Raw genomic sequence first — 19,692 nt, 5'->3', positions numbered from 1 at the left:
TCCGTAACTTCCTCGGTTTCAAGGCTGCCCCCGCGGTGCATGAAATCAGTCTTTTTTTTAAACAGAAACGACAGAAAACTAAATACGTTTCACCTTCGACGTGACCATTTAGAAAAATGCCATTTTTTTCCGTTCGGCAAGTAAACACACAAAATAATGCAACAATGAAACGTGGGAAACGCACTGAAACTTCCTACGATATTTCCCACAATTGAAACAGCGGCGGCGTGACGCTCGCGCAGCGGCGGTTGGCGCGGAGCCTCGCGCCCCGCGAGAATCGGGCTTCCTTGAAACCGTCAGGTTCCATGTCCGCATGGCCACATTGATGAACGCAACTAACTACTTTTAGGAACAACAGTCTCCGAGGCCTCTCAACTGGTCGCGTTGCGACGCAGCGCGGCCCGTGACGCTCCGCACGCTTTTCCGCCGCTGTTCTTGGGTTTCACGCTCAGCATGCGCGTCCGCAGACAGGGAGTGGCAAAATATAAATACTCTTCTTTTTTTTCTTTTTTTCCTCCCTCTCTCTTTTGGCCATAACACCTGAAAATACAGCAATAAGTTGTGCGTGAGTGGCGGATCTAATGGACCGTTCGCCGTCGGTAATCACACAAGTAACCCGAGACGAGGAGGATAATGCGGCCCGGCGCGAGGACGGTGAGTTTGGGCAAGTTTGCTGAACTTTTCGGCTGCGTGTGGCCGTCAGGCAGCACGGCGCTGTTTCGCTCCTTTTTCTCTCTTTTTTTTTTTTCTTCAGGACGCCACGTTGTCACAAACGCAACAACGAGCTCTTAACAATGTCTTCCCGGGAGGACATTAAAGTCCCCTGGGTGAGGGGTGTTTTGTGCGTTTTGAGGCGCGGGACTGAGCGGGGGGGGGGGGGAAGCCGGGTGTCTCTCTCGGCGGGCCGGAGCTCCTCGCAGCCGCCAACCAGCTGCAAAACGCACAGAAAACACGCACGTTTTTGACTGTAGACGAGTCGCCGCGTGTGAAGCAAAGGTCACGGAGCTCTGCGGCGCGACATGAATCCAGAGCTGCACTAAAATATCCGAAACAACGTGTCGTGTCAAAGGGGGCGGGGTCACTCTGACGGCTCACTGTTACGGTTTTGCGCTCTGACGTTGATCTGCTTCACTTTATTTGATTCGAGATTATCCCAAGAATGTATCTTTTATTAAACTATATAAACACACACAATGATGCTAAATGGACAGAGCCGCGGTGCTCTCTCCTTGTGATGTAAGGTCAGTAGTTGTGGTCACTAGTTCTGGGTCAACAGGGGGCTTCCCGGGTGGGTGACACAATGTGCAAAACGCACTAACCTAATTCTTGAAATGGATCAGCTCTCCCGCGAGGGGCCCAAAACCAGTTGGTGCGAGTCCACTTTTACACTAGTCATGCTAAATTAACAATGAATGAATGTGAAATTGCAAGTGTTCCCACACAAGATGGATTTGTTCTCGCTGCAGCCTACGAGGTATCAAGAGAATCATTCATCTCGTCTCCATGACACGTCCTCTATACCCCACGTTTGCTTAAAAAAAACAGGATGTAGTTTCTGTTCATGTATTTGGATTACGTACTTGAATGCTGGTAACTTAAATCAAGCTTTTGAATGAGAAAAGAACACATTTTTAGTCTGAAACCTTAACATTTCACAACAACAGGCCCTTGAAAATGTCACACAAATCCCCTGTGTGACGGGATGAAAATGAGCACATAGTTGGTTTTGTCTAGAAAAGGCAGTTCCAATGAAGACGCCGTTTGAATAAAACACTAAAGAAACATCAACTGCTACTTACTCTCTTATGAGTGGCGTATTTTTCTTTATAACATGAAGTATTCCGTCATGGAAGCTCTGCTGTTTTTCTAAGCACATACATCAAGTAAATGCTCACCGTGCAAGTCATTGCCCCATATATTTGATATCCATACATATTTCATATTTTCATGAAGTCTGCAAAGGTCTGCAAGGTGTCCTTAGACACGGGAATGAATGTGCTTTTTCTTATTCCTGCTCTAAAACACAGCGTTGTAATCCAAGCGGTCTTGTCTAAAGTTGACAGCCCAGAGTCCAGTCAGAAGGTGGCAGCATTCTGCAAGCCTACGAGACCCAGCCATCTCCAGCGCGTTCTCCGATTACTTCTTCCTGGCCAAGGTGGTCATGAGTCCAAAACATGGCATGCTATCCAGAAGCCAGGCGCCGTGTGGAAACAGGGTGGGGCGCCGCCTTCAGCCCTCCTGTAGTTTCACACGTTTGCCGTAGCCAGATAGGCGTCAGTGGCGTTCACTTCGGGACATTTGATTTGAATTCTGTGTTTGGCGTCGTGGTTCTTTGGCGTCACCTCTGCGATTGTAATGTGCAGTTTGCTGGCCAGGATTTCACGGTCATTCCAGTGCAGTTTGGGATATTTTCAGGAATCACCTTCTGAACCATCAAGCCACATCTTCTATTCAGCACAGCAGCTTCAACAGTTCGTTTTAGTGGACGTGTCCCTTTTCAGACACAAAAAAATGGTTCAAACCCTGAGCCTCTCCTGAACCCGGTGTACCGGGCCGCTCTGCAGGGGTGTGAAGCGAGCTAACAGATTGTACCGGAATATCCGGTGTCAAAGTGGCGGATAGTCGGCCGCCGGAGGCCTCATTCTTTCTGTGTCTGGATGGGAATAGAAGGCGCAGCCATGTGCCGAGGCAGCATACCCGTTCCGAAAGCGGCTCCCAGATAAGCCCGCTTTCAACTAAGTGGCCTGAAACATGCTGATGTGGCGCGAGGTCGTTGCTGCCCCTTCGGATATGCCCCAACCTCGTTATCAGCGTCTCAGCCGCAGAGGTGTGAGGAATGCCTCTCCTCGCCCGCGTCCGCTTCCTAATTCTACACGCAGCAAGCCAATGAGTGCAAACTAATGAATCAAACTACAGTACATCAAATCTTTTTAATGTTTCCAATTACCCAGCATCCCCCGGTGCCGTTCAGAGAAAAACTGTGTGCAGCGCGTGACGCCGTTTTAAAGCAGAGCAAACTACTGACCATGTGCATCACATGAGCCCTTTGAGTACGATACATCTGTGGTCTTACTGTAGTTTTTCTTTACAACATCATTAAATGTACTGGAGCAGCTGTCCCGGGGGAGGAGATTATATTCCTTCCCACTTTCCAAGTTTTAAATGGCTGACCCTTTTTTTTGGGGATAAAAAAACCCCCATTAAATCAGATGTTTGCTACAGTGTGACGCAGCTAAAACGTTCTCCCGCTGTAGATTCGTAGGTGACCCCACAAAGTTGTATTTGTGACCATTTACGGCCCGCTGGTGCTGGAGTTTGCGCTCCCAAATACTGTATTCGTACACATAATATCATCACTAACCGCTGTCACCAGCTGCTGTGGTCGGCTATTTTAGGCCCCCCCAAAGTGTAACATGAGAAGAGGCAATGCAGCGAGCAGCGTGATGTTTTCTAACGCTACAAACCTCACCTGCCCGCTGCCTTCACACGTGTCGGCACGCAGGCCTGTCGTCTTGGGACCAGAGAGAGGAATCTCCCCATCAGCATGCCGGGGTCATTGTGACAGCTCTCCAGGGCCGCCGGCCGCTGTCAGCCTCAGCTGGATGAAGTGGTCAACACAGTCATTGTGACGCCTCTAAGTAGGTCACACTTGTTCAGGGATTAAACCAGGGCCAAAATGAATGGTTAATAAAAGATGGTGAATGTAGTGACTTTGAATAGCTGCTGTTATAAAAAAAAAGGGACAAAAGAAACCTTGTAATACACCAAATCTTTTTTTTCCTTCCTGTTAATCATTTTCATCATCAGGGGATGTGTTTTGGTCATCCCGGCAGTCACCATAGCAACACCTCGTATGCTCAAACAATTTCATTGCTCATTGGTGCTAAACTTTCCAAACATTAAGTTGACAGATCCTCACCATGCTGAGGCAACTGATTTAATCTGATCCAAGCGGCGCGTTAAGGCCTCAGCTGACAGCTCATCAAGGCTCAGCTCATTTATCAGTCTCTCTTTTTTTGAAAACTCATCACTCACCAGTTGATGGGACGTTAGGGTAGATAAAAAAAATAGAATTCATATGTGTTATCCAAAGTATCGTCGTCCACAGATATTAAAATAACATGAAGAGCAATAGGGCTGTCAACGAATATTATATATTTGAATATATATATAACAACTATTCAAATGTGAAAATTAATATTTGAAAGTAAAAAAAAACAACAGCGGCGCGACTGTCTGCTTTGCCGGTGGCACGCGCCTGTATTGACTATATTGCATGAATAATATAGACTATATACAGTAGGCTTGATTATTTGCTGTTTACAGCACAGATCGCTCGGAGCGTTCAATGTCGGTGCTGTAAAACGTTCAGTTTCAATCACTGAATGAAACCTGCCATATTTGGGACAAGAATCGCGACCTTAAATTGCTTGCACAAAACTCTTGATCAGCACTCTGCAGAGATCTGCGGTCGTTTGCGTTAGTTCATTTACTTATTTTTGTGCAATTAATATGTTGTTAAATCGGTTTAAACTTAAATAAATGACCTATACAAGTAGTTATGTCTCGTTGTATTAATTTGTCCTGTTTTTGACGTGTCTAATACGCAACCAGATATTCGAATATTTTCTGTGTCTGTATCTGTGTTTTTTTTTTTAAGTGAATATTCGAACGTCATTTTTGAGCAATTTTGACAGCCCTAAACCCCTTACTTTACTCAAGTAAAAACTAAAGTGCTAAAACTAAAAATTAATGTTAGCAAATATAAATGGTTGAAAGCGCTCTGTTGATAATGATGTTATGAATGACACAGCAAGCACCGAGGGGATGTCGAGTGTGGAGGTGAGTTCTCAGCTTCAGAACCGAGCGCTTAAAACGGAAAGGAAAACATTCTTTGGAGCAATTAATGCCTGATAACATTCCCCGGATTTAGACGCGAGACCGAGGAGAGAGTAGCTCACGTCCACACATGTTCATTTAACTTTCCGAGGCGTATTGGAATTTTCAGTGTGTTTGTGATCCTCCTCGTATAAAAAAAATATATTGTGATAATTGTCAAATTTTGGCAGCGGATCTTTGATAATGGCTCATAATGCAACTCCTCTTCATTATTTGAATTTTGTACTTTTCTAAGTGTAAATAGTATCTCCCCTGTTATAGTGCATGTAACAGCATAGCTCACATGTGTCACTGTAAGCCATTCTGTGTCCTGTGATATGCAGTAAAATCCAGAGGGTCAGTATGATGACAGTTAAAACATCACAATTCTTTTAGCTTCACCATTCCAGTGACAACACATAGAAGTAATGGACAAATGATGCCGTAAATACTCTGGTTGCTGATAGTCATTGGGAAAGCTGTTCCAGCTAATTCTTGGTATTTGAACAACAAAAACATGCACTGGAAATTAAATGTGTCCAGGATGTTTTCGCCTGACTATTTTTGGGGCTAACCCTACACCTACACTTATGTTATGCAATTTAGTAACCTTTTGCTGCCCATCTAAAATAACCATATTCAAGCGGAACACAACATGATGGAGAGCACAGCGCGGCGAAACGCTGACAGACCGGCCAGAGCTGCACAGATCGGTTTTATCCGATCAGCAGCGCTGCCGATACCGACGAGATGTGTCTGAAACTCCACACCGTGTTCTCCGGCCGGGATGAAAAGGGGATAACACAAGTAACAACAAAACAACTGAAAATCTGGCGGCGTGCTCATGAGCAGTTTGACGAGTTCCCCCGTGTTTAGCCGGTGGAATCTGCTAAAGAATAACGCTCGTCAGTTCCACTTGAGGGGGGTCCGTGCATCTCAGTCATGCTGCTCCAGTGAGGTCCGCACGCCTTACGCTCGTTCTCTTTCTCGCTCTGTTCCAGCTGCCCCTGAGGTTTCCCCCTCGAGGAAGCGTCGCGGACGAGGCCTTCTCCGCAGCCTCTTCTGCTGTCTTTGTAGCAGGGAGTCGGAGCCACGTCCCCTGAAGAACAACGCGCCGCTCTTGGTCGAGGAAAATGGAAGTCTCTCTAAAGTAAGTTCTCCTCCCCGTGTTGCTTTCCCTCTGCCTCGTCCCGGCATGCGGTCCGCGTGACCCGACAGCCGGGGGATGAGTCAAACATGTGCTTCCTTGGCTTCGAGCTTTTCGTGTTCACACGGCGACGTCTCCTGGTATGCGGTACGGGCAGTGTTGAAAAGCCCTGCCGTGTTCATCTATCATGATCCCTGGGTGTTACGGGAAGGGTGCAAATGGTGCAGAGGTGTGAATGCAAGATCAAAAAAGAAGGAAAAAGAAGATGCTACTGGAGATGTGCCACAAGCAGAGTGCACCACACTACTCCTCAGGATGTATTTGGTCTTGTTCTTTAGCCTTCCCTGGAACAACGTATGCACAGACGGAATGGCTGGCCACTATCACGTTATCTTTCTGGACAATTAACAATGCCCCCCCCCCTGCTGTTTTGCTGAGCTTATTCTTAGAAAAGAGCATGACTTTGGGCAGTTATGCTCTGCAGATCAAGTGGTCAAGACGTTCTCAGGTGTCAGTTTCAGATGTAAGCCTTAGTTGCCTCTTTATAGAGATTTGATATTCCAGAAGTTATTTGTCACGTCTTTCCAAGTTCCCAAAATAAATTGCTCGGTCTTGAGCAAAGGAGGGTGTGGGGGGGGGGTTGAGTGCTGTGCACGGTTTTGGTTGTGACAAGCTGTCATATTAACATGCATGCTGTTGCTGTTACTCTCCCTGGGGGATCTGGTCTCAGTGACACCCCCCCCGCCCCCACCAGCTGTGTGAATAACCACTCTGAATGGGCCCTCCAGTTACCTGCCAGCCATTTGGACTCGGACTCTGCGTGATCCGGATCCAATGCATGGAGTAAAATCTCTTGAGCAAACGGAAGCCAGACTTTGGAATCCTTTCCTGATGTACTTGGAAAACTCCGAGCAGAGTAAGGTCTCCGGGGAGGGGGGGCTGTCTGCTGAGGCCATGCTGGCTGAACAATGCCCGCTTCCCAGTTTAACCGAAGCTGTGGATTTAAGCAGCCCTTTAAAGGGAAGTGCCAAACTTGGCTTGAAAGTCCTCGTGGAATTTAGGGAGCAGACTGTCAGCGAGGAAATGGACCCTTCTATTGTTTGTCTGGATATCTGCAACAGGAGTAGAGATGAGACAGAATCTTGCACATATTGCAATGGACACTGTGAGAGCTTTGAGCAATACCCAGAAAGCGACGGGTTTTTCAAATCCAACCAGATCCTCGATCAGTGTGAAACTCCCGGGTTAAGCCAAGCATTTGAGAAATGTGCTCACCACTGTGTGAGCTTCAAACCTCGCAAGTCTTCTGAGCACTCCACTAATCATAGCTTAGCTTCCCAATGTAGTTGTTGCTGTGAACAGTGTGCAGGACGCCTCCTGTTATTTCAGCAGTGTAAGCCCTCTAATCAACAGTTTGAGTCTTTTGACTCGGAGCCAGCTTCAGTGGCCGTGGACTGTGAGGGTTTTGGACAGTGTGAGATGTCTGATTTCATACCTGATGGCACAGAACACCTCGGGTTGCTGCAACAATACGAAGCCTCTGATCAGCAGTACGAGTGCTCTGACTCTGAGGCTGACACGTCGACAGAAGACTCTGAGCAATGTGAAACGACCAGTTTCACTCGCAATATCTCCAATTCTATGGACTTATTGGACTGCGTGGCCGAGCTTTATGAGTATGACGAATGCACCGACGAGGACGGCGGAGAGGGCTGTCCACCCGAAGGAGAGGACGAGCAAAGCGATATCGAGCCTGTCGATGACGAGTCCCTCACATTATCACAGGACGCGAACACCTCGCAGTTCGACCGGCCCGTTCGGGTTTATTTTGAGGACCGTAAAGATGTTCCCTCGGTGAGTGACTGCTGTGCGACCCACCAGCTCGCTGAGGAAAACGTGGCACAGGCCGTTGCGTTGAACATGTCCACTGAGGACTGTGAAACGTGGGGAACGGCTTATTGTGACACCAGCCAAGAGCGCGATGAAGACAGTGCTACTCCGGAGCAGTCCGAGTTTGGGACTGAAGAAGACGGTTCTTCCGATTGCTCCTCCATTGAAACCAAATCCTTTAAGACCTGTCCCGACGGCAGCATTCCCTCAGACCACTGCTCTGATTCATCCGGGGAATCCGAGAAAGGCGCGCAGGAGGACTCAACCGATGAGCACGCCCAGTGGGAATCTTTTGAGGACGATGATGAAACACCCCAAAGCGATATTGACGGAAGCGACGAGGAGAAAGCGCCCGCCGCTGATGCTGTTGTCGAGGACTTTTTTGATCTGTTCGACAGCGGTGACTTCTGCAGACACGCGTTCGCACAGAAGCAGCGTTACATCTCCTGCTTCGACGGGGGAGACATCCACGACCGCCTGCACCTTGAAGACCTGCGATGCAAGGCGCAGACGCTGGCCAGAAAGGCCTTTGAATCTGAGCGAGTCAGCGAGGACTTTCCTGTGCAGGAAACCGATGTATGTTTGGATGCTCTGGAAGAAGCTTATAAAGATACGTGTGAGGAGGATGCAAGTCAGATCGGTGATGGCTCATTTGGGTCTGATGACAACTCAAGTCTAGCAGGGGATGAAGTTGAGGAAGATGAATCTCAATGGCATACAGAGGAAGATGAGAACCCTGCGTTTGACAGCCATGTTTCTGAAATCAGTACTGAAGAAAAAGAAGAAGACAAAGAAGAAGCTGAGCTGTGGGAAAGGGTTAGTACGCCATGTGCAGGGGACATCTCTGTTGAAGGTGACGCTTATGAAGATGAAGCTTTTGCCGCTCAGCATTATGAATCTCTTCAGGTCAATACCGCTACCACTGGTGATTTACACACAACGGTCACTGAGCCTGAAGACCAAGCACTTAGCGCTTGTTCCGAGGTGGAGCCATATTGGTCACTCGTTGATCAGGAGGACGATGGAGAGACATTTGAGCTCAGTGTCGAGGAATACTATGCAAATCAGGTGAAAAGCATCCAGTCATCTGTTAAACAAGCCCTGAATGGATTTATCCTTCTAGGAAGTTTGTGTGATCATATAATCCACGAGGATGCTTCAGAGGAGGGCAAAGAGCTCCCATTAGGAATTACTAGAGTTATCACACTGAGAGATGATTCGACCGACGGCTCCGCTGTGGAAGAAGCCACCGAAGAAAAAGCTCCCGAATCAGCTTGTGATCGTGGATTCAGTGACACGTCATTAGCAATAAATCCTACGTTGGATATTATTCACAGTGTTACAAAAAACGAAGGAAGAGTCGTGCCAACGTTGGTCAGACGGACGGAGGGAAATGAGGCCTCTGAAGAAGGCGTGGATTCAGACGAGGAGCAGAGTGACGACGAGTCCACCGAGCCTTGCCAATGCGAGTACTGCCTTCCACCAATCGAGGAGGTATAAAATGCGTCTTTGCACCTTTTTCTAACATATGACGTATTGGAGTAGAACACATCTGGGTTTTCAGACCCGCGGGAGCATCTTTATATCATCCCAGAATCTGTCGTCGGTACCGTTGGTCTATTTTTAAATCGAATAAGCCAACTGTGGTAGTGAATAAGTTAGCGGAGTGCTCAGCTTGGCAGCCTGTGTCAAACGCCATTGTGCTCACGTGGCAGTTGACCCTGCACAGACGAACCCGCCCATCCGTGTTACAGGCCGCTCGGCCATGCCAGCTTGTTTTTAGCATCCGAACCGCTATAACAAACACCGGCCTCTGAGCCCCCGTTGATGGACGCGCCACACTATGGCAATGTTTACATGCTCCCATCAGTGTGGCAGCAGCTGTAGCCCCGGAGGTTCTCACACTAACACCACAACACAACTATGAGCCGTAAGTCCCACTCCACAAAGTGAGATGGTAATGTCTTGTAATTCAAGTTATTACTTATCAGTTGTTGCTGGAGCTCAGATTGTGGCCTCAAAAGCCAGAAGCTTTTAATCGGGTTTAGATCTTAATGCTCTTTTTGTCTGCAGGTACCGGCAAAACCTCTGCTGCCACAGCTCAAGTTGAATGATGCAGGAAAGATCTGTGTGGTCATTGATTTGGATGAAACTCTAGTGCACAGTTCATTTAAGGTAAGTTGGACTAAGTGACCTACTCTCCCTCATGTACACTGCAGCGTTGAAGAGGCCGGTCTCAAGACCACTTTGTTGAGGTCTCAGATAGCAATACGTTTGTGCTTTGTCTGATTTAATTTATTTTACTAGTTTATTACTATGAATGGATATAAAATCCCCCGCTTAAAATGCAATTAATAAATGCGATAAAATAATATAGAAAATGACTCTTTACATGACATTTTAGCTCCTTCGGGTTAAAAAAAGGAACATTTTATGTGCAAAAAACAGGTTCCTGTTTACACCATCAACTTGTATTAGGTAATAGTTCCAAACTGTATCAATAATTAGTTCTCTATATACACTAGTACACAATATTAGAACTTCCCCAGTGACGCCATCAAAAATAATTCACAATGTACACCAAGAGACTTTAGTTTAAACAAACACCTCCTCTGCACACTGTGCAGATCTACATTTAGAAGTGTGGAACTTGCTGTGGTCTTGGTAATGACCGTGGGCATCGCTTCTACTTTTAATTTGGCAGACAAAACGACACATTGCTTGTTTCTTTGACAGCAGCAGAAGCTTTCTGGGTGGCTGCGTGATAATGTTGCAATCGGCACACACTTCTCAAACAAGAAATAACTCTAACCGTCTCCCCATAATGTTTTTGTTCAGAATAAATTAGTATGTGAATGAATTAGTCATTTTTATCAGAACCAGGCTGTTGAAGGGTTTAAAGTAAACAAGCAGGTCTGCAATCAATTCAATAGCCTTTAGTTCCATGACACAACTGTGGCCCTGTAGCTACTGTGCTTAGAGACGATTTATTATAAATCCCCCCACAAACTAAAAGAAGATGCAGTCGCTTAAAAATCTTCATTGCAAATATTTTGTTTTGTCGAAATCTTAAAACGGACGACTACCTTCCGTCCAACTTGGTTAATTCTTTCTCTACTAAATGGCTTCCATAACTTCTAAAGATACTTTTGGCCTTTAATTACTGAAAGGTCATCACGTATTCAAAAATAGCACCCTAACTGTCAAAATAAACAATCTACTTGCTGGTGTAAAAATAGCTGTATGATTTGCACTACATCATGTTGCATATTTATAGGAGGCACATGACTTACTTTTATCATTACGATCCGAGCAAATTTAGACATTCACCATTCATTTAATGGGTGCTCTGATTTCATGATGCAGAAAACAAATGATATTTAAAGAAAAGTATTAACAATCTGAAAATAAATTGCAAAGGAAAAAGGACGCCTTGAGCTGTAATGTATCATTTTGTTTTAAATACTGTAGATAAGACGTAACAAATGGCTGGTGAACGCAATATTGAGTCATTTTCATATAAACGCTGTACTGTTGTTTTATAATAAAAAACTTTGACAACAGCTCTTTAAAATCGAATCTCTGCAAGACAATGCAAACAATCAGTGTTAACGTATGCGGGTGAAGACGCTACAAAATGACACCTTGAGTTTTACAATTAACGGCCCTCCTTCGTATCAGTTTGATGCCTTTTTAAGGTAACGTTTAGTGGACAAAGTAGTCATGGCCAAAAGTCCTGGCTCCTGTGGCATGACAAATTATGTAATGAATGCCATGTGGTGTTTAGTCCTTCTCAGGTCACAGACCGTCCCTGAAGGATGTCACTAGATATTGCCCCTAGTTATGTGTAAACAGGGTCAGACTGTGAACTCTATGTCTAACACAAGTCATCATTACTCTGACACACATAATAAATGTTGGGTTTAGTGCCGCAGTTTGGGGCCTGGTTGTAATTTCAAAGGCAGTGTGCTGTGGGACACTTTTTACATTTAAACATTGAAATATATCATTTGACATTAAAGCCTGCATGGTACTCAAACATTTAGGTGAAGATGGCAGTATTTCACTGCATAAAGGATGGTGTAGAGTAGAAGGGCAACAGGAGGATTCTCATGCTAAATGTAATAACATATTGGTCCTGACATGAGTGGGACGAGAGCTGATTGAACCAAAATGAAGTGGATCCCACGTCACATCACATCGGCCTCACTGCAACTTCTTTAGGAGGCAACGACAGCTACAAAAATAAAAAGTACCAAGTCAATGGATTAACTACTTATTATCTGATTGTTCAAATGCAAAACATTAAACAAGCGAGTGAAGGACAGAAAATAACATTTAGGAATAAATACTGCGCATTAATTCTAAAAGCGTTCTTTATGATTGATGTTATATTTGTCCCGTCTAACCTGCATTACCTCACAGTATAATTTCGGCCACGGGGTGATGCCTAATATAGAACATGCATATCCTGATACCAACATTTGAGAAGCATATTTCACATGCTAGAAAAGCCTGAATAAACCAGGTGTTTTATGACCCTCATCACTTTCTGTAGCACCCATATTTCAATCATGAAAGCGACAAGAGTCAAATTATTTACCGATTGCATCATTTTTTTAAATGCTGAGGTGGCCTTGTTGTGTCTATTTGACACATGCGATTTATTGCGATCCATCACATCTCCATGGATAACAGCTGATTAACAACTCTTCTTTTCGTTTCAACAGCCAGTGAACAATGCTGATTTTATCATTCCAGTGGAGATTGATGGAACGGTTCACCAGGTAAGCACCTGAAAGGCCGAAGTAGCCATTTGTTACACTGCCGTCTTGTGTGGCTCTAGTCAAGTCAACACAATGTAAATGCATTAAGCCGCCATCGTTGGACATTTGTAGGAAAAACGCCTTTTATGTGCACTGAACAGTATTTCACTGCGTTGCACACCAGATCAACCAGATCAAATAGTGCTTGATGCCGTCTGAGCTCAACAGGAGGAAGATTTAGGAAATCTTGCAAGCTCTCAAATACAAAAGTAATGCACTTGGTTAGCTCTGGAAACCTTGACAGGGCCGTCTGTTGATGGCTCCAAGCAGCAGGTGGCTATTTAGGAGGCCTGACGAAACCTGGCAGGCTTCTCAGAAACCACTGGCCATCAATCTCACCCTGTGGCACATATTATGTCCTTCCCATTGGTGCCAGGGACTGCTCCCTGCAGGCGGTCGCTGTTGTGCTGGGGCCTCCCAGAAGGCCGAGGGGCTCTGTGTGTCCAAAGAGGCCTGGGTCTGTTTCAAGTAATCCAGGATAGGCTTGTTAAAGTGGGAAAAGCCTATTTGGGATGACTTGGTTCAGAAACAAGGCCGCCAGCATCCTAGCGGAAGACGTTTTAAAGCCCTGCTGGGGCGGTTAGATGAAATGTTTTTGGAGGAGATCTCACAGATTCCTGCTTGCAGTGTTTGGTTTTATTTTAGCAACATGGAATAATCCGCATGCAAATGAAATACTGTTCAAGGTGCTCACAGTGGGTAAGGGGTCATTCCCCCCATTAACTACGCACGGTAACTAAATGTATCATAACAAACAAGGACTACCGACAACAACAATAGATTACTGTAGGACACAACCACAATAGCCCCCCGTTACCTTCTGTTTTCTCAAAACATCATCTTTTATGTCATTAGTCCGAAGCAGGAAAAAGAAAATGTAGGATCCACGGCAAACATTTGATAAATCTATTTTATTGTATGTATTAATACCACGCAGGTTGCACAGTACACTGGTATTGAATTCATTATTTAATTCAATACCAGTATAAACATCACTTAACAAAGAAGTAAGAAGCAATGATATGAAGTCATTAGGAACCTGGTGCCTGTGGAATATGACCGAGTATCTTGACGATGAGCGTTTTCACAAACCACGTGTCAGGACGTCTTCAGAATATGTGGACGGCTCAGAAGTAGGAAGACGTTTCCCTCCTCATGAGCGGTTCTCGTGTTCCTTTCTGAAAGAGTAAAGCATGTGGGGCTCCGGCTGCAGATACTCACACCCGCCTCGTTCATGTCCCCCCAGGTGTACGTGTTGAAGAGACCCCACGTGGATGAATTCCTCAGAAGGATGGGAGAGATGTTTGAGTGCGTCTTGTTCACTGCCAGCTTAGCCAAGGTGAGAGAAGATGTCCGTGTCCTGCACTTTAACCCTCGACTCATTGTGTGCTGAATCCTTACATAGTGACGTAGAACCCCTGTGTTTGAACTGTATTTAACCTTCCACATGCATATATTTACAATACAAGTCACACGTTTCAACCTCTCACTTCAGACTGCGTTAACCTCAACTAAGCTGTGTGAATCGTTTGGTGGCTCAGCGACGGCTTCTCACCTCATCCGTTACACGGCGTCTCTGCAGCGCGTAGTTCATCTTTAGAAAGCACCAATGCTTGGATGTTGTGGACGGAGCTTCTCTGTAGCCGACATGACGGTTCTGTCCTGTTACACGGGGTGCAGGTCGGCTCGGGCCGTGTGCGCTGTAATGTTTGAGTAAACCAGGTTCACACAAAGACAACAAACAACGACGGCAACTAGCGACTGAATGAAGTTGAGCTGCTTGCTGATGTACTTCTCATAAGTTGTCTGGTACAATCCTAATGACATGCTAATACATTTGCTGCTCAGTTGGGATTAATGAAGTAATTGTCTATTGACCACAGTGATAGGATGACGTAAAAACATGGCTTCGCACTGTCTGAACTCCCACCTGTTTTTCTACTACAGTACGCGGACCCTGTTTCGGACCTGTTGGACAAATGGGGGGCTTTCCAGAGCCGTCTCTTCCGAGAGTCATGTGTCTTCCACAAAGGGAATTACGTGAAAGACTTGAGTCGTTTAGGAAGAGACCTCAACAAGGTCATCATCATCGATAACTCCCCCGCTTCCTACATCTTCCATCCCGAAAATGCGGTACGTTATTATGTTTCTTTCTCTGCGAAACCCAACATACTTTTTATTTTGAAATCCACAACATTAATACAAAAATGAAGTATTAATAATTACTCTGCGGTGAGGAAAAGGTTCTAATTTCAATAGCTTTCCTCTTTAAACACCTAGGTTCCGGTAGCGTCCTGGTTTGACGACATGTCGGACACCGAGCTGCTCGACCTCATCCCCTTCTTTGAGAGACTAAGCAAAGTGGACGACATCTACGATGTTCTGCAGCAGCAGCAGCAGCAGCAGCAGCAGAGGACTTCCAGTTAACGGAGGCAGGATGATGCTGGGTTGAACATAATAACCAGCAGCTGCTGTCACGGGGCCACGGAGGCCTGCTTCCATTTACAAGGACCACCCTGCAAAATAAAGCCTCATTTAATCTGGTATTCTTACAGCATGTTGCATAACAGAGTGAGAAGACATCCTGCAGGAGCCTTTGGTACTTCGGCACTGAAAGTGATCCAATCCAAAGGCGTTTAGATCGATAAGGACTGAATATCAGATTCAATGACTCCTCTAGATATCTATTGCAGTGCCGCTAGTTTACTGTTGTTGTCGTTTCGTGGCAGCAGTGAGTCGTGAAAGTGTGTAAACGCAGGTTGATGTCGGGTTTTTCTCATTTCAGAACAGTTTTTGTATGTGATATGACTTTAATAATATGAGGAAGTTATTAACGACTGATCTTTAAACCCCACTAACCTGCTTTTGTGTTGTTGCCTAAATTGACCGAATGTATATGTAGTAAAAGACAATCAACCACATAAGAACATTTCCACATCATGTTTTTCGAACAGACCCTTCTGATGTGCACTTCCGTTCCGTCTTTGGAAGAAAAGCTAATCCTGTTGTTCACATCATATCAACACACCGCTTCCGACTGGATCAGCTGGAAGGGACGTCGACTCGAGATTATACACTTCGGTTTTATTGCTTTTCCACCTGACGTTTTCTTTTTTAGTTTTTTGGAGCTCTTGGAGCTTCATATTTCGATCTTGTACGCACCTGCAGGAGGAGGAGGAGGCTGTAACCTGCTGCGTCCAACTAAAGACATTTGATTTTTAAAGAATATTTTGATTACTTTTAAACCGTGCAAGAAAATAATGCACTAATGTATCAGGCTGTAAATGTAACTTGTACTCGAGCGCTGATTTACTTAAACTCAGTCTGGAGCGAGTGTGCAGATGTGTGCGTGTGCATATGAGGATTTTTAAGAGACCACGTGCGTCAGTGTGAGGGGGAAAAAAGAAGGTACTTTAACAATAAGTGAAAAATCAGAACCTGTCTTTTAATAACAATTTCACTTCTTTTTTTACTTTATGCAACAAGAGCATTAACATTTTAACTCCAGTAAAGAAACGGCTTTAAAAAGTGAAACTGCTGCTGATTGTAAAAAATAAAGAGGAAAGAAACAATACAACTTGAGATCTTTACGTTGCGTCAACAAAGCATGTTTTATTTAAGGAGTCATATTATACTACAGCAGTTCTTTTTTTGTCACATATCTTTACGCTCAGCACAACATGGCAGTCAAATGGAATATGTAACAGATGTCATGAAAACGACTCCTCCAATAAGTTGAAACACACTCCCAACAATAAAACTAACACGCCCTCATTATCAATCAAGGTGATCAAGTCATCTCTTTACCCATTTCTGTCCTAAATCACCAGATATTTGGCCCAATGTATTTACATTACAAGCCCTTTCTGCAAGACAAAGTTGTCTTCATTCAAACTTAAAATCAAAAATGTAAAAAAAAAAATCTATACAACTGAAAACCGATAAAAAGAGATTTGAATTGTTAAATGTAATTTATCATTGCTGTGATCCATTGTAAAATCGAACTTATTCACAGAATATTGTATAGAAACAGTTAAAACTGAAAACTATGTTCTGATATATGAGAAAATTAAAATATCCGCAAATCCGGTTATATTACTTAATAACTAATAACAGCCAACCAGTGTTCATGAGAGACCACAATGGCGTCTTGAGCAAAACATTTTGTCAACGAGCAAATTTCCTAAAAGGGGAATTAACATTAAGGACTCATTTTTGTATATTTGTGTAATAATATCAGTTATCAACTACCGAGATGAAAAGACACCTGGTTCATTTTTCCCTACAGATCCGCCCCCCCAATGTCATATTTATTACACACATTTTGAGAATTACCAAATTTGTAGTTTCCTGTTCATTTAATCAGATATTTATGGCATAAACAGATAATAGATGTTTTTACTTCCATAACATGCTTACAGTCTCACCAGAAACACACGGGACGTTATTTACATCCACACAACTGCAATTAGGATTAAGGAACTATTTCAAAATGTGCTCACAGCGACTATGACAACTTTTACATAAACTTTTACAATTTCATAAAGACAATTCTCCAACGCACGTTGATAAAAGAAAATCCACTCCCTGAATTAACTGCATGAAAATCCAACACAACCCTGTTTAAACCACTTTTATAGACACACTGTTTGTAAACACACAGGATACATACATAAAAGTATAAGATTGTTATAACTTAGGTATGATATAGATATGACAAATCAGCTGACGACGGGTCCAAGATGATGCTCATGGATCACCTGTGAAAACAGAGGATTCAAAATGAGACTCAGTCCGACCTGATTCTGTCTCAGCGTGAACCGGCCACGTGCAACACGTCCGTTACACAAAGCACATCGTCACCACTCCTCTTCAACCTGTAAGAGTCCTGCGGTCGGTGTTCGCCATGTTTGTTAATCGAATTATGGGGCATTAATCCGAATCAGTTTGTGACTGAAGTTATCAAATCAATGTAGTGGAGTAGCACCTCTGAGGTGTGAGGAAGTCTGGACTTAATTATAGCAGCTGCTTTCCACCGTGGATCTGTGACCTTTTCAGATTCCTGCTTCTGCTGCACAGCGCCTTCAGTTTGAAGCTCAGTGCATTCATGAAAGTTTACAATTATTCTTTGATTTAAAGGCGTCTGAATAAAACTACAAACATGACGCCGTCTTACACATTTAAACGGCGTGAGATGTGTACGTGCTCCATATTGCTTGACCTACATGTGTGCCGACAAAACATTCAGTGCAAGTCAGGCAACACACAAACACGACCATTCGGGTTCATGTTATTTTTGTTTATCTGTGGTGCTTTTACTGTTAATATGGTTTAAGTTGAATATTTCAAGGAGTAAAGACCATTGCCGCATACATTTACTTATACTTCTTGTGTGCAGCCACTTCGCTGTTATGACTCTTCTTTCTTCATGCGCACAAACTGAAAACCTTGAAGTTGCCTCCATCTAGTGAGTGTTTCTATGAATGACATCAGTTGGTCAGTTAAATTCAGTGTGACCCGTAAATACTACTTAGCTCTGCCACTTTGTAAAAGTAGAAATACCATAGTTTAGAAATACTTTGTTATAAGTACAAGTTGTGTGTTTATTTAAGTACAAGTAGAGATGAATTGGAGTCATAATATACTTACAGCATGCAAAGAACAATTATTCAAAATGCAGAATTGCACATTTCAGAATGACGTTTTATACAATATTTTTTCTATTAATTACTGATGCATTAATGTGAAAATTGCTTTAAAATTGTCTTTTAGTACAGAAGTTGGGACAAGTTTTACCACTTACTGACAAGCAGAAAATTCTTAATCTGCTTGTCAGCTGTTATCAAATAAATGTATTTGGGTAAAAGAATTCGAGAAATTTTGAATATAAGAAGAAATTAGTTGAGAGGAAGTAGATATTAGCAGAAAATGTCAATACTTAAGTAAATATTGTACTTAAGTACAGTAGTTTGATGACCACGTGAAGTGGCTTGGCGTTAACTACGGTGGCACGAAGGAGTCTGATTCCTCCACCTGATACACTGACGTGTCCATAGACAAACACACATTATTGGATATTAATATGCAAAACGTTTTGACGCTGTTAACAGAGTGCTGATGTCATATGAACAACATATACGTTGTCATCTGTTTTATAAAAAAGATTATTAAGAAGTATTTGTGTATAATTGGAAATCATGTTGCACAGATGCATGCGAATACTATAATGACATGGGAGGGTGGATCCATGGAGGAGTCTCACTTTAACGTCCCCCACGAGTGCCATAGACATGAACACACACATCCACACCTTTGACTTTCACTTGACTTTTAAATCCACTTCCAATGTGAATGAGAAATGAACCTCATGTAAAGTCTCTTTGCACTTACTGCGTACCCGGAGCTGGGCTCTGCTTTTGGCCCCGCCGGAGGAGAACTCCACCTCTCCACTCATGTCGGTGGAGGTCTGTCTGAGGGTCAGCCGGTGCACCGGGCCCATCCTCTCCAGGAGAACCCGGGAGCCCGGCTGCAGGCGCTCGCCGTTCAGGCTCCACGCGGGCGCTTGGAGGACGGCCCCCGACAGCTCACATTCAAAGCAGGCTCGGTCAGGGGCCGTGACCTCCACGTCCTTCAGCTGTCTGACCAGCATCAGGGACTGGCCTGAGGAAGAGTGCACGAGCGAGAGGAAGAGGAGTCAACGAACAACACATGGGGGAGTCCGCTCCGCTCCAGTGAGCCTTTTTCCTCTACTCAAAGTGAGCGGGAGATCTTTCCCACGTGAGCCGTGAACCGGCCTTTTATTTTTGGGCTCACGTGTCAGCGCTGCATAAAAATGCGTTTTTTCGCAGCAGTCGCTTTGAACCGCTGTATTAGTTAAAAGCTCCGGTGTTACACGTGACCCAAATGTTCTTAAGAACAGATTTGTGTCCCCACTTACGCAGGTTTCACGAA

The 19,692-nt window shown here is 44.3% G+C and overlaps 2 protein-coding genes across 25 annotated transcripts in view; one reads left to right on the top strand and one right to left on the bottom strand.

Moving 5' to 3' along the window:
* Positions 1 to 21: 21 nt before the first annotated feature.
* LOC120834194 (carboxy-terminal domain RNA polymerase II polypeptide A small phosphatase 1) lies at positions 22 to 16,315 on the top strand. 2 transcript variants are annotated; one of them, XM_040202064.2, is made up of 7 exons: positions 22 to 654; positions 5,880 to 6,028; positions 9,989 to 10,090; positions 12,646 to 12,702; positions 13,988 to 14,080; positions 14,689 to 14,874; positions 15,022 to 16,315. In XM_040202064.2, exons 1-7 carry the CDS (start codon positions 582 to 584, stop codon positions 15,166 to 15,168), a joined length of 807 nt encoding a protein of 268 aa, XP_040057998.2. In that variant the 5' UTR covers positions 22 to 581; the 3' UTR covers positions 15,169 to 16,315. The 2 variants fall into 2 exon arrangements, with proteins under 2 accessions (XP_040057998.2, XP_040057997.2); XM_040202063.2 differs by lacking the exons at positions 22 to 654; positions 5,880 to 6,028 and adding an exon at positions 6,323 to 9,409.
* Positions 16,316 to 16,333: 18 nt separating this feature from the next.
* The window catches only part of obsl1b (obscurin like cytoskeletal adaptor 1b), a 30,337-nt gene continuing 26,978 nt past the window's right edge, over positions 16,334 to 19,692 (bottom strand). For 21 of the 23 annotated variants that reach the window (XM_040202046.2, XM_078091184.1, XM_078091177.1 and 18 more), the window contains 2 exons: positions 19,139 to 19,401; positions 16,334 to 17,501 (listed from right to left, as the gene is read on the bottom strand). In XM_040202046.2, the coding sequence (XP_040057980.2) occupies positions 17,463 to 17,501; positions 19,139 to 19,401 (302 nt within the window). In that variant the 3' untranslated portion in view covers positions 16,334 to 17,462. Of the gene's footprint in view, positions 17,502 to 19,131; positions 19,402 to 19,692 lie in introns of all 23 variants that reach the window. The other 2 variants (XM_040202048.2, XM_078091185.1) reach the window with 1 other exon arrangement.

The sequence above is a fragment of the Gasterosteus aculeatus genome, chromosome 16 (assembly GCF_964276395.1).
Source record: "Gasterosteus aculeatus chromosome 16, fGasAcu3.hap1.1, whole genome shotgun sequence".
Classification (NCBI taxonomy): domain Eukaryota; kingdom Metazoa; phylum Chordata; class Actinopteri; order Perciformes; family Gasterosteidae; genus Gasterosteus; species Gasterosteus aculeatus.
The sequence above is the reverse complement of the archived record's forward strand: the minus strand, read 5'-3'. Positions and strand labels throughout refer to the sequence as shown.

Excerpts from the sequence above, each read along its gene's own strand:
- LOC120834194 (XM_040202063.2), top strand. The coding sequence starts at position 6,860 with ATGCATGGAGTAAAATCTCTTGAGCAAACGGAAGCCAGACTTTGGAAT. Across the intron at positions 14,081-14,688 it reads TCACTGCCAGCTTAGCCAAG|TACGCGGACCCTGTTTCGGA; the intron begins GTGAGAGAAGAT and ends TTTCTACTACAG. Across the intron at positions 14,875-15,021 it reads TCTTCCATCCCGAAAATGCG|GTTCCGGTAGCGTCCTGGTT; the intron begins GTACGTTATTAT and ends TTAAACACCTAG.